Source organism: Ursus arctos, unplaced genomic scaffold (genome assembly GCF_023065955.2).
Source record: "Ursus arctos isolate Adak ecotype North America unplaced genomic scaffold, UrsArc2.0 scaffold_6, whole genome shotgun sequence".
Lineage (NCBI taxonomy): Eukaryota > Metazoa > Chordata > Mammalia > Carnivora > Ursidae > Ursus > Ursus arctos.
In genome coordinates this window covers 29,880,373-29,894,351 of record NW_026623078.1, presented here as the reverse complement: position 1 = coordinate 29,894,351, position 13,979 = coordinate 29,880,373, and the positions used below count along the sequence as shown (strand labels likewise).

The window sequence follows — 13,979 nt, the reverse complement described above, 5'->3', positions numbered from 1 at the left end:
AGCACAGCTGGCCCCATTTCTTCCCGAGGCCCAGCCTCCCCTCCCCTGCTGTCTCAGTCGGGCCCTGGCGGCTCCTTCTTGGGCCCAAGACCAGCTGGTCTCAGGAGAAAATAGGGCAGGAGAAAATAGCCCTTCACAGCTCTGTGTGACTTTCAGTCCCCTGCTAAAGGAATGGTGGCTTCAAACACCAGGGGCCCATCTCAGTCTGTAGTCGGAAGTCAGACAGCATCTCCGGTGCTAAAATCAAGGTGTCGGCAGTGCTGTATTCCTTTCTAGAGGCTCTGGGGGAGAATCCATTACTTAGACTTTTCTAGCTTCTGTCAGCTTCCCTCATTCCTTGCTCCATGGCCCCTAACTTGCCCTTCCAAGCCAGTAACGTTACATCCCTCTGAGCCTTCATGCACCGTCACATGTCCCTCTCTGGCCAGCACTGGAAGAGGACCCATGAGGTGAAGGATTTTGATTAGATGGGTCACTCTGGGTAATCCACGCTAATTGCCCCCTCCCCGAGTCCCAGCAGGGATTAGGGCCTGGACACCTTTGCCATTATTCTGCCTTCCACAGGACTCCTAGATCTTAAAAGATCAATCAAATACAGTGCATGAACTGTTGGGATGTAGATTCAAAAACCAACTTTTAAAGACATCTTTGGGACTATCAGGAAATTTATCTGATACCTGATTTGGAATCCTCCAGGAAAACATGAAGATATATGAAATAAGATTGGCATAATACTGATCATTCTTAATCTGAGTGTTAGGTGTATGGGACTTTAGTATACTATCCTTTGTACTTTTGTGAATGTTTGGAATTTTCATTTTAAAAAGTAAATATATATATATATATTATATATATCTTTATGTATGTAACATATATTATATATATATAATTATATATTATATATATAAAATCAGATGTCAGTAAGAGGCTAAGGAGACATTTGGGATGGAGGTAAAGATCTATCCTGGCCCCCTCTCTGCTGCAATCTGACCACTAGGATGGCCACCAAATGCCCCAAGAGAAGAAATCAGGCTTCTGCATGTCTCCCCCATTGGGGGAATCAGCAAGGTCTGCAGCCCACCTGCCTTTACCACCTTGGACTCCATTTCAGTACAACCAAAAGTTCAGAATTAAGCAGAACTTTATAGGTTATACTTTTTAACCAATCACTCCCTGTTGTTTCCAGCTGCCCCCTACAGCCATGCAATCCCAGAGCAACTTAAATGCAGTAAAAAAATTATGAAATAACAAAAAATAAGAAATAACCAAAAAATACAAAAAATTATGAAATATGAAATAACAATACGTCTTTTTCAATCACATACTCAGACCTAACTGGAATTTCTGGGTAGACAGAACAGTATGTGCCCATGTTCAGGGGCAATGCTTCTCCTTCTCTTTGGAGTAGAATATCTAAGAACCATGAAGTCCCAAAGGGACCTTTGGGGCAAGGCAGAATTCAGGCACCACTGCCCTCCAGAACCAGGCTCTCTTTGGATGGAAGAGACTCCCCTCTGGTCTTCTGTTTCAGGATGTGCCCCCTGAAGGTCTCAGGCAAATCCCCCATTGTGGGGTCTTCCCAGGTTGGGTTTCGCAGGCACTTTGTAGACCTCACACCGGCCCAGGGAGGGGAAGCACTAGTTACAGACCCCAAAGATGACCGAAGCCAAAACCCAAATGACTGACATTTCAAAAAGTCAGTAGCTATCACCTATAGTCCTCAGAGGTAGACTATGGGACAGGAGAACCTTCTCTCACAGGGAGGATAGAGACGACCCAGCTCTGCTCTCTTGGGACTGTTTGTCCTACAGCATCTTGGCTGCAGAGCCTGCGGGTGGGGGTGGGGGGAGTGTTTAAAAGGAGGAGAGGGAGTCTCATAAGAGAGAAGCTTTAGAGGATGCCCTGAAGTGAGGAAAAGCACGTGAGATCAAGATGCCGACTCAGAGAATAGAGAGTAAACCGGAAGCAGAAATGTGTGAGTACTTGTCTGTCTTAGGGAGCTTCAGATGGAAGCCGATAAATAATCAACCAAGGAATATTCCTTGAAGATGTTCTGTAAACACAGTGTGCTGATTTCCAGCAGAAAAATGGCTCTGCCAGCCAAGGGCTGACCAACTATTAGAAAGACAGGACACAACACATTGAAGATAGCCCACAGTTCAGGAAGACAGACGGCAAGGGCTGTCAGAAGTTCATAGGTGGGAGACAGGCTGGGAGTCGGGGAAAACGCCCTGGGAAGATGAAAGGCTTCAGGAGCAAAGGTGTGGAGGTAAGAAAACTCAGATGTCTCCAGCGCACAAGAGGTAGACCCATCAGACCAGGGCTGGGGATCCATGCGGGCGGGCCTTCTGCAATGTCGGTGTGTCTCCAGGCCCACTGGCTGGGGAGCTCTTGGTAACACTGACACCTGCCAGGTGTTCCTGAGACTGGTGACCGGTCTGTTGGCCTGGGCCTCACGCTCTGGGAAACACGCCGAAATGAAATTGCAATAAATGAAGTTGTGGAGTAGAATGGGGCCAGCTGATGGTGCCGGGCAAGGATACAGAATGTTATTTGCGGCTGGACGTCATTAATGGCTTTTGATTAAAGGGTAGGCATAATGTTAGAGTTCTCTTAGGAAGAGAGATGGGTAAGCAACGCACTAGAAAACATAATAGGAATATATAAGAAATGGGACATAAATGAGATAGTATAAAGAATTTATAGTAGTATAAAGATATATAGATAGTATAAAGAATTTTATGACTGGATGTAGGTCTCAACAGAGAAAGGTGTGGTACTCCTGGGTGGCTCAGTTAAGCGTTTGCCTTCAGCTCAGGTCATGATCCCGGGGTCCGGGGATCGAGTCCCGAGTTGGGCCCTCTGCTCAGCAGGGAGCCTGCTTCTCCCTCTGCCTGCCACTTCCTCTGCTTGTGCTCTCTCTCTCTCTCTGACAAATAAAATCTTTTAAAAATTTTTTAAAAAGAACAACAGAGAAAGGTGTGTAATAAAAGCTCTCATTTATGGTCCAGGCATTAACCCCAAGAAACTCAGAGAGGTAAAGTAACTTGCGTAGCCATACAGCTGGTCTACAGTAGGGCTGGCGTTTTAGTCTAGGCCTGACAGACTCCAAATGCCATGCTCCACACCCTTCCTTGTCAAGATGACAGGAAGAGTGTATTAGTTTTTCTTGCTGCTTTGACAAATTACTAGACTTAATGGCTTAACAACACAAATGCATGATCTTAGAGTTCTATAGATTAGAAGTCATACAGGGATCTCCCTGGCCTAAAATCAAGGTATCGGCAATTTTTTTTGTTTGTTTTGGCTTGAGGGGAGAATTGGTCTTTTTGCCTTTTGCCTTTTCCAGCTTCTAGAGCCCACCTACATGCCTTGGCTTGTATCCCCTCTTCCTCTAGCTTCAAAACTAACAACATCACTCTGACCATTTTTTCCTGGCCATATCGTCTTCTCTCACCAAAGCCAGGAAAGATTCTCTGATTTTAAGAACTCATGTGATTAGATTGGACCCACTTGGATAATCCAGGATAATCTTCCCCATCTCAGTGTTTATACCCCAGTCTCATCCACAGAATCACTCTTGCCATGTGAGGTACCATATGCACATTCTGGAGGTTAGGACATGGACACTTCTGGGGTGGGAGGCATCATCCTGCCCAGCCGCCATTCGTGGACATCTGCCTTCGTACCCAACAGCATGTTGTGGTAACCCGCCATTACAGAGGGGACTTTTTGTTGGACAACACAAGAATACTAAAAGGGATGATGTTGGTAAAACAGAACCAGTGTGGTTAGAGTAAGACATGGCAGCATGGATACCACTGCTGTTGTTCGTTCTAAACGCACCTCGAACATTCCTCAGCACTGTTAATCCTGCTTTAAGCTGGACTCATCATTGTCAAGGTTGGCAGCTACGTGGACACCCAGTGTAAGAGCCTGACTGGGGAATATAGATGATGCCTAAGTCTGTAGTCCTAGCTGCCCAATTTTGTACTAATTCCCCTAATTCTAGAGTCAAAATTCATTTTCTCTGCTTTGGTAGACTGTCTAAAACCTGCATGTCTTCAGACCACTACCCGCCTTTTTTTTTTTTTTCTTTTACAATGAGTAGCCATCACTTTAGCAGGCTGACATCCCTTTGTTCCAACAATAAGCCTTTCCTAAAGTACCAATTTTATGGAAATTACACGAGCCAATAGGATTATGTGAGCATACATGGAAAGTGCCGGCGACAGGAAATTGTTAGAATAAGGCAGCAAATGGTCTAATTAAAGCTCAGTGTAATCCTTTTTCATTTTATTTTCAAAGCCCTATCACTGATTCATCTGAAATGTGGTAGACTGAGGGTCCTACCGTAGTGTGAGACAATTTAGAAATACAATTTTCTCTTTCTGGTTTCTTTTATTTTATAGAAAGAGAGACTTGGCGTTTCGTTATAGGCCTTTCAAAGCCAGAAAATGATAACTTAGGAATGTTAAAATTCACATTCTTTAGGCGATAAGCCTGAAACTTATGGGAGAACCTGCTGGTTTTCGGTCACTGAAATGACTCAGTGGAGAGCCGGTCTCAAAGATTGCTGGGACGAGCCGTTAGGGGAGTCCTCAACTGCACGCAAAGACCTTTGCTGTTTGAAGCCTATCATTTTCTCATTTAAGACCTATTTCGTGAGCTACACATATGACCACGGTGTGCATTCCGGAATGAACCGAGCAGTTAGAGCTGCTCCCAGGAAGAGTTCCACATGAGCAAGCACTTCGGGGGGAAAAGGCAAAACAAAGCAAACCTTGAACACTGACGGAAAAATGAAGGCCACATTCAGGGGTGTGTGGTTGCCATGGACTTTAATGGGAACAGCCTGTCTGCTCTGGGATGCAGGAGGTAAAATCAGTGGGAAAAGCGTGAAAGGGGGAGAAAAAAAGGAAATAAAAGAATCCATCGGACGTTGTGTTTAAACACGTCAAGAACCGTGTGTCGTAAAGGGATGAGTTAAAATTCTCATTTTTGCTAATGAGGACCATTGTTGTCTCTCAAAAAATGTTCTAATGCTGTTACATTTAACTCTTACAGAAGGAAGCAGGAAGAATAGGCCCTGGTTTCGACACAATTTGCTAATTGCTGATTAACGAGGGGAAAGTTAGAAATTGCAGAAATGGCTGGGAAGACTCACCTCCCTTCTGCGGACGGACACACACACACACACACACGCAGGCGCGCGTGCAGCGTGCAAACCAAGACCAACAAACAGGCACGGGAAGCATCTTCCTGGCATTTTGTTTCTGGCATTGCCATAACTACGCACAAAACAAGTGATCCATGAAACGGTAGCGACATCTGTTCAAGAACCTGTGGGGCTTTCCTCTCAAAACAGTTGTAAAATCTGTTGGGGACCAAAATATTTCTACGTATCTATGTAGATGCTTTCTTTTAAGGGAAACACACACGCAAATGGATACAAGTGTTGAGCTGAAAAGACAGGAATGAGGAAAGGAAATGTCATCCACTTCTTTAAAATGCTTCTTTAAAATTTTTCTCCTTTCAAACCAAGCTACATGAATTCCTTGAATATACCTTTTTTTCCTTTCCTTTTCTTTCTTTCTTTCTCTCTCTCTTTTCTTTTTTTTTTTTTTTTTTTTTTTGGAATCCCAGAACATGAAAATGGTCCTAAAGCTAAAGTTCGAGATTCCACTCAGTAGACGGCGGTAGCATACGCTTGGACACTGAGTGCGTTTGGTTTGATTTGGTAGGAAACATTTTCTGACCTTGGAAATGAAATCATTGAATTGTCTATTTGTTTATGGCCGGAGCCTCACGGAGGGTTCTGGGTACTTATGTTAGTGCATCTTTGAAATTCTCAAATCCACGGTGTGTGGGAAGTCGTACAACTTGGAGTTAAGCATCGTTTCAGGATGTTCCTCATTCAGGCACCCGGATCTGCCTCCTTCCCACGATCCCCCAACACTAGTTTACCGTGATCACACAGCAAATTGTCCAGGCTGAGGGGGTGAACCGAGACAGTAGGAGCTGAGCCTCTTCTTATCTACTTACCCTCTCAGTAGCTCCTTGATCAGGCTTCAGATGTCTCTCCAAAGGAGAGTCACTTGATTTTTCCCTCACTCCAGTGTTCTTTACCTAATGTAGCAGTTTCATAATCTGTTCTTTTTTTTTTAAACTACTGGCCTCTAGCAAGTAACAATTTATTCATTTGGAAGAGTTTAAACATGGAGATTTTGTTGATTTTACCGGCTTCTGGACAGATTTGGATGTGCATAGTAAAATGTTTTCTGCGGGCTGTTCAATTTTAGCATTTGTTCGCAAGCCATTCCATTATACATTGTTCTTTGAAATGATTGACTTGCTAGATGACCGGGGCTATTTCGGGTTGCTGCACTATCCTATTCTTGTGGCCGTTTTGCTGTAGAAAGTGAAGGACACCCATCTCACAGATGGAATGTTTTCATCTGTAAAGTATCCTTTCTGGGAAAGCAGCGGCTGATGAATTGGGGATAGGGTGGGAGCGCCCCAGTGGCGCTCATGAGCAGTGGGAGAGGAAGCAGCAGGGCCAGTGTTCCCTTAGCACCTGGTCGGCAGCCCCTGGCCATCTCAGCTTTCCTAAACATGTTTGGCTTATTGCTCTCTATAAATCCCCGCCGAGCCCTCCGTCCTTTCTCTGTCCATTCACCTTTGCAATCCCAGCACGTCCTCTCGCTGCAGGACCCTACAGCCCACGATTCCGGACAAACCCTGCAGCTTGTTTTTCCCTCCTGCCGGCAACCGCACGCAGGTGAGGAATGAACTCTTCTCAGAACAATAGAGGGGAGGCAAATAAAGTGAGCAAGACTTAGTACCCTCAGAATGTTAAGAAAGGGACAGTCAAGTCACCTTGTTTGGGAGTCGTTGGGTAATTCTAAGTGACAAAATAATTCCTACAGCAATTTAATTTTAGCCCAAACTATAAGCGTTAGAGAAGCGCTGAACGAGGCCTCAGAAGACAACCCAGGGGCCACAGGGAGGCTGGAGATTGGCAGCTGATTATCCCACAGGACAACAAACCCCTTCTCTAGAAAATGGGGATAATTATACGAGTTTACCTCCAGGAACTATAATGGGGAATCATTAATAGAATGAGTATGGAGGAGGGAATGAGAGTGATCTGGAAATAATGATACCGAAAAGCAGTCATGCTGAAATTGGCTAGGTGTGAAGGAAATAAAGAGATCTGGTCCAGAATGTGCTCTGGGTTCAAATCCCTGCTCTGCCTTTTGCTACCTGTGTGACCTCGAGTAGGTTACTGAATTCCTCAGGGGTGGGACCCACCTGCAGGGCTGTGGGACACCTGAGGTCACTCAGGTAAAGGGCCCAGTCTCATGACTCAGGCAGAGTGATGTTCATCAAATGGTAGCTATTGCTGTTTACAGAGAAGATAAATCATCTTCATTGTCTTTTATAAGTTAGTATGAAGTCCTCTCCTATTTATAAGCAATCGTATTTGGGGTCATCAATAAGATGTGGGTTGAATTATCTCATCAGATAAATAAGGGAATATTATTTGGAAGCCTTTAAGCATACCTTTGGAGGGAAGCAGCCACACAAGAATTCTAGAAATCTGTTCGTGGCATTGAGTGAAAGAGCACGCCGCCATTCCAGCCTGCAGTACATTCTTTGAGTGATGACAGGCATTTTGAAAGTGCACGGGGACCTGCCTGACATGTTGATAAAAATCATCCGGGAGATTTTGCAAGAGCTAAAACACGGAACCTGCTCTCTGAGACCTGGCCTGCGTCTCACGGGTGCGTCTCCTGTTGGATGGAACAGAGCAGGTGTCCCTGGTGTGCCTGACGTGGTGGAGCCGGACATTAAGTTCCAGGCATCAGGCAACAAGTATTTCAAAAACAACGAGGGGAAATGGGCTACAATGAGCCCATGAATGACTTTTGAAAATTGTTTTCAAAAGTTGTTTTTGGCTGCCATTTTGACCTCGTTGGGAATAAAGCAGGACCAAGAAACCCTGGGGCTCTTGTGTGTCTCATTCAGCAATATCACATGGCAAATTTAAATTTGGGGTACTGACCAGCCTTCCACAATAGTTCGTTTGGGAAGAAATTGATAAAAATTAGCATTCCTGACAATAATTCATACACTAAAGGATCAGAAAAAAGAGTAGTTGTTCATTTGTTCAAAATTGTTGACTATACTAAGACCTGTAAGTTCATGAGCGCCACCCCTGTCCCCATGAAGTTGGGCTCTCTGGAAAGGTCAGGCATGGGCTGGTCTTGAGTGGGGCCAGTGCCTCAGCCCATACATTCATATGTGAGGCGGGCCTCCAGAGCTCAGGTTCGTGTAACAAGCTCATGGGAGTGTGCACACCCGCAGGGCTGTCCACAGTGAGGCACCTAGGAGGTCCATGCAGCACCCCAGCATTTCAAGACTGGAAAGGAACTGAGAGGTCACCCAATTGAGTGACTCTAAATGTGAGCCAGATCCCTCTGCAGATTTCTTCTGGGGAAGGGGAATGGTCCAAATCTGGATCTTTTGAGAGTCAATCTAATTTTTGAAAGCCACCAAACTTTACTCAAAGCCAAATCTAGTGACTAAAGTACATGGTCAGGATGGACAAATGAAATAGAAGATGGGGCCATAAGATGACAAAACTGCTTCGAGTACCCCACAAGGTGGTTCTGAGAGGTTAATTCCCAAAGCACCTAGAGAAACATCGGCTCCTTACACTGCTGCTGTGGTCACAGCCTCTCTGAGGGCAGAGAGAAAGCTCCGGTCAGATCTTAATTAATTAATTAATTTTCATGTCAGATCTTTAAAAATGTGCCTGCTTTTTGGCCCAGAAATTCAATTTCTAGGAATTTATCATCAGGAAATTATTGAGCTGGTACACAAAAATTTTAACCATTAGAAAGCTGGTTGTAGGGGCGCCTGGGTGGCACAGCGGTTAAGCGTCTGCCTTCGGCTCAGGGCGTGATCCCGGCGTTATGGGATCGAGCCCCACATCAGGCTGCTCCGCTATGAGCCTGCTTCTTCCTCTCCCACTCCCCCTGCTTGTGTTCCCTCTCTTGCTGGCTGTCTCTATCTCTGTCCAATAAATAAATAAAATCTTTAAAAAAAAAAAAAGAAAGCTGGTTGTAGCATTCATAACAGCTTCAATATTGGGAGTGTCTGAAATGTCCAACCATAGGGACCGGATAAATAGAAGCGGGCATATCCAGTCAACATACTGTGCGGTCAGGCAAAATGATGCTACTGACAGTCTCTCTTGACATGCAAAACTGCTCGTGTTCGATGAAAAGAACAGGTTATAAAACAGTGTCAAGATATGATCCAGGTTGAAGTATGTGCATATGGGGAAGGGATAGGGAAGCATATGGAAAGACATTATACCAAGTAGTAAATGGGTGGGTGGGACTGTGAATATTTCCACAGTTCTTCTTGGCTAGTACCTATTATGATTGTCCTGTAAGGAAAACTATTTTTATAATAAAAAGCTAATAAAGGAAACATCACAGAGAGGAGAAAGAGGTTCTCTTATGCTTAAGGAGGAATTATGAGGTACCTATATTCGTTTGTGAGAGTTCTCATAGCAAAATACCACAAACTGAGCAGTTTCATCAACAGCAGTGTATCTTCCTACAGTTCTGGAGGCTGGAAGTCCAAACTCGAGGGTTGGTGGTGTTGCTTCCTTCTGAGGGCTGTGAGGGAGACTGTTCTAGTCCTCTCCATAGTGTCTGCTCGTTTGCTGGTGATCATTCACGTCCCTTGGCTTCTGTCGTATCACTTCAATCTCTGCCTTTCTCTCCACATGGTGGAGAACACCCAAAGTTCCCCTTCTTATAAGGACATTGGCCATATTGGATTTGGGCCCACCCTATTCCAGTAGGACTTCATCTCCCTTAAATCTGGAATTACCCTATTTTCAAATAAGGCCACAGTTTGGAGGTATTGGGGGTCAGAACTTCAACATATAGATTTTTTTTTTGGTGGAGGGGGGCACAATTCAACCAGTAATAGTACCCCAGTGAGGTAGCCTAGGCCACCTGCTGTGTAGTATGAGCTGGGGTCAAGACCAGGAGTAGTGGGGTCGGGCACTGGCATCCCTGCTCGATTTTTCTGCAAACCTAAAACCACTCTACGGAAATTAAGTCTATTACCTTAAAAATTAAAATCAAAACCTACGTTTCGAAAAATAACATTTACAAGGGATCACACACTTAGTCAGCTACCCAAAAGGGGCCTCTGGCAGATAAAGGTTTGGGAAACTGCAAGAGTTAGCCCTTTTTCAAAGGCAGCTGAGAAGATACAGATGACCAAAGTGTGACCCAGCGGGATCCCCAGGATTCAAACAGCCCTGGGCCGCTCACACCTATCTCAGACTCAACAAAGCCCTTCTAATCCAGCTTTCAAGTGGTGCTGTGGGGGGAGGGGAAGAAGAACCGAATTCTTATTCGAAGAAATAACAATTTGGAACGTGCTCAAGAGTGTCAACAAGTTATGTAGATCTTATCAGCATCACATTTTCGGTGCCTCCCAGCTATCCAGCGAGGCTCCACCAGCCTGTCAACACCCTTCAGCGTCCCACGCATGACCGGCATATCGACACCTCGGGAGGCTCTGCTGTGGCGGGGCCTGCCTCCCCAGGGCCCCAAGGAGCGCACATTTTCTCTCTCCCCGCGGAATACCATCATACCATCCCCTCAGTATGCATGAGTGTCTTGGGTCCACTTCTCTGCTCACATCCTATGACTTGGTTGGGGCTAAACATGAAACTGAACGATACCTTTATGCTAACTTTGGAAAGTGTACCTCAGTTGGGAAAATCTGGTGTTTTCACATCTGAAGGGTAGTTTCAGTCATATGAGGAGAAATTATGCAAAGTCATTGTCAAACTGCAGTAGGCTTAAACTAGGTGTTTTTACATTTGCAGATCAAAACTTTGTGGTTTTACAAAATTGTGGATGAGGGGCGGGGCATGAGACTTGGGGATTCCTCTCCCCATCTCCTCCCTCCACAGAAATAAAGCCTTCATGGTATATACATTGCTCCATGATAATATAGCCTTTCAAATGTAATTTTACTAAATGATGCAAAAAAGTTTATTTAGACCAATGAAAATGATAGTCTTTACTATACATCTCAGCTCTCTTTTACAATTACCTGTTTATTAACATTAAAGTCAGTGAATGGATCTCCTTGTTTGTGTGTTTGTTTTCATTTTTAGGCAGCTTTAAGTGCCTTGAAACAATTTTCTGAGCAAGGACTGGATCCAATGGAAGGGGCAATGAATATTGAAAAAGGTTCTCTTGAAAAGTGAGTAAATCTTCTGCTGTATTCTTACATTTCTAATTTTGTAACTGTACAGAAAAACAAGGTATAGATGACAAGAAGGTAAAAAACACTCAGGACAATAGCATCTATACCTTACAAAGTGATTCATAACACGATTAAATGTAAATAAATGAGAAACAGTAGCATATATGGTCATTTTCATTTCCCATATTATGTCTGTGAAAGTTTTAATCTACTAACTGGTCATTATTTCTGTTTTAATGCCTTTGTTGGAAATAATCATGTAAGTTTTGTTGACTATAGAGTCATGCACAACTCTTAAAACATAGGTTTTGGCTTCATACTGTTGAGCTTTCTTCTAGCTAAACCATTTTCCGAGGTAAACATTTCCACTCACACCCCCGCTAAGTTGTGGGCACAAGAGAGAAAAGGAAAGCAGCCGAGAAGAGGTGTCCCCCCACCCCGACCGCCTTTTGGTTTTCCCAGTGTCGTAGAACACAAGCACGCATTGCCCGAGCCTGGCTCCCCAGGGCTGCAGAGGCGAGAAGGCAGCTGGAGCAAGTAGTTGTGAATCCAGCTCGTAGCTTCTTCATGATATTGAACGGCAGGTCTTACCTGAGAGACTGAAGTTTAGGTCTCTCTCAGAGGCCCAATTTATACTAGAGAAATGGAAAGCAATTGCATTTCCATAGTGGAATCCGAACTCTTTCCAAGCCGTTAATAACTGCAGGTGAGATTTCAAAGCACGCCTCAGAGGAGATAACATTTTTGAGAATGTAAAAGAAACAGATAACCCAGGAAGTAAAAACCAGATCTATTGATCCTCCTGTTAACAGCCAACGGCACTTGGTCATTAATATGTAAACGGTGAGAGCGTGAGAAGAAAACATTTGGTAAACAGACCTGGCATTTTAAGTTGTCTATAGATTGGCAACCATTTATAAGCTAATTTAATCAAAAACATTTCCACATGATCTCATCAGTAGACTATCTGAACATAAATATTGTTGTTTCACTTTAAAATGTCACTTTTGTGGTGACCTTTGAATCCTGTGTGCCATCTGCTAGTAAACATGTCTGAAGCCATGCAACCCCGGGCCTTCAGCTCTTGTTAATGTATTAATCTTCCAGACAAGCCCAGCATCTGGGAGAGAAAGCGGACAATAACCAGACACACCCGGGCTCCATCGCTCAGGACTGCAAGAAATCAAAGTCGGTCATCTAGCAGCCCCCACAGCCGCGGCTGCCACCGCATCCTTATAAACCTGTCAGCACGCATGAGGGTGTCTGTGTTCAAGGAAATGAATGACTAATACCATTATTTGAGTCTCATGTGAAGACAACACTATTCTAACACGAGAGATAATATACATAGTACTGTTTACTCAACTGGGGAAAAATAAAACTTTGAGCATTTCCCTTGGAACTTGAGATCAGATCATAACTCATTTGCCCAGAGGCAGCAGAAATCTGATCCTGCTACTGGAGCTTGAAATAACAATTAATGAGAAGTGTTAGAAACAGGGGTAAAAATTTTAAACGATTAATAGAGACATTGGGTTTGGTTCTGTTGTTATGATTGTTTTGTCGTGGCTCTTGTGTTCCGTTCTCCTCTTTCTCTCTCTCTCTCTCTCTCTCTCTCTCGTTTTAAATAATGCTTGATGATTCAAAGATTAACCAATGACGTGCTGTGGAATGTGATGGTTCTTGTCTTCATATAGTCACACGGTTTCTCTTTTTATGCCGATATTTGTAATCTCCATCCTGTATCAGTATGAATACCTTGAAGGCGCACGCCTCAAAGACGTATGCAAACAAACAAGGTTTAAATCAGGTCAGCTATTTTATTTAAAATAGGAAATCATGTTAGGAACAACTAGTTTCAGTATACTCCAGGAATTAAACAGAAGCAACCAGTTGTGGGTTTCGAGCTCCATAATCCTAGTAGCCACTAGGGAGGCGTCTGGCCTCCCCAAACCATTTCTCTGGATTCCACGTTCTGCTGTGGAAATCGCACCCACCCTCATCCGTGCGTTGTAGCCACTCACTGTTTGCATCGCGCGTGTTCTTAATACCTGCCTCTGGCCTTGGGACGGTGAGGAGGATCGAAATAAATCATGTACCTGGCGGGGAAGGGAAAGCCTGTCGGGGGAGCCGTGAACGTCTTGCCAGCTTGTAGCCAGCCACGCTCTGGACCAGCATGTTGGAATCCGGCGTGTAGCGAATGCAGTAAAAATTTGGTCGGTTTCTGTGTGAAGTGTGGTCATTGTCGTTCTTTCGTGCCCGGGCTCTCCGCTCTTCACCCTCGCCTCGGCGAGCCCGGTCCCGAAGGCCGCACCCCGCCTGGTGAGCCCGGGCCGCGGCATCGGGGCATCGGGGCATCGGGGCATCGGGGCATCGGCGGGTGTCCGGCCCCTCGCGCCGGGCCGCGTCTGCAAACCCGCAGGGCCCACCCCCCGGGGGACGAGCCGCCGGCTCCCCGACCCGCCCGCGCCGGCTCCTTGTGCGGCCTTTCTCCGTATCGATTCGCCCACGTTGTGCAATGAGAAAACACTCTATGGCCTCGCGGCTCGACCCAACATGACAAGAGAAATATAATTATGTAAGATTTCATAAGCAAAACCACCACAAACCATGATCGGGCTGACTCACACGCGACTGGAGAATAAACAAACAGCAACATAAGGAAA

General features: G+C 44.9%; 1 protein-coding gene across 32 annotated transcripts in view; it reads left to right on the top strand.

Moving 5' to 3' along the window:
* The window catches only part of STAU2 (staufen double-stranded RNA binding protein 2), a 313,412-nt gene extending 299,866 nt beyond the window's left edge, over positions 1-13,546 (top strand). For all 32 annotated transcript variants that reach the window (XM_048212633.2, XM_026495883.4, XM_026495882.4 and 29 more), the window contains 2 exons: positions 11,222-11,310; positions 12,421-13,546. In XM_048212633.2, the coding sequence (XP_048068590.1) occupies positions 11,222-11,310; positions 12,421-12,514 (183 nt within the window). In that variant the 3' untranslated portion in view covers positions 12,515-13,546. The remainder of the gene's footprint in view (positions 1-11,221; positions 11,311-12,420) is intronic.
* The last annotated feature ends 433 nt before the right edge of the window (positions 13,547-13,979 follow it).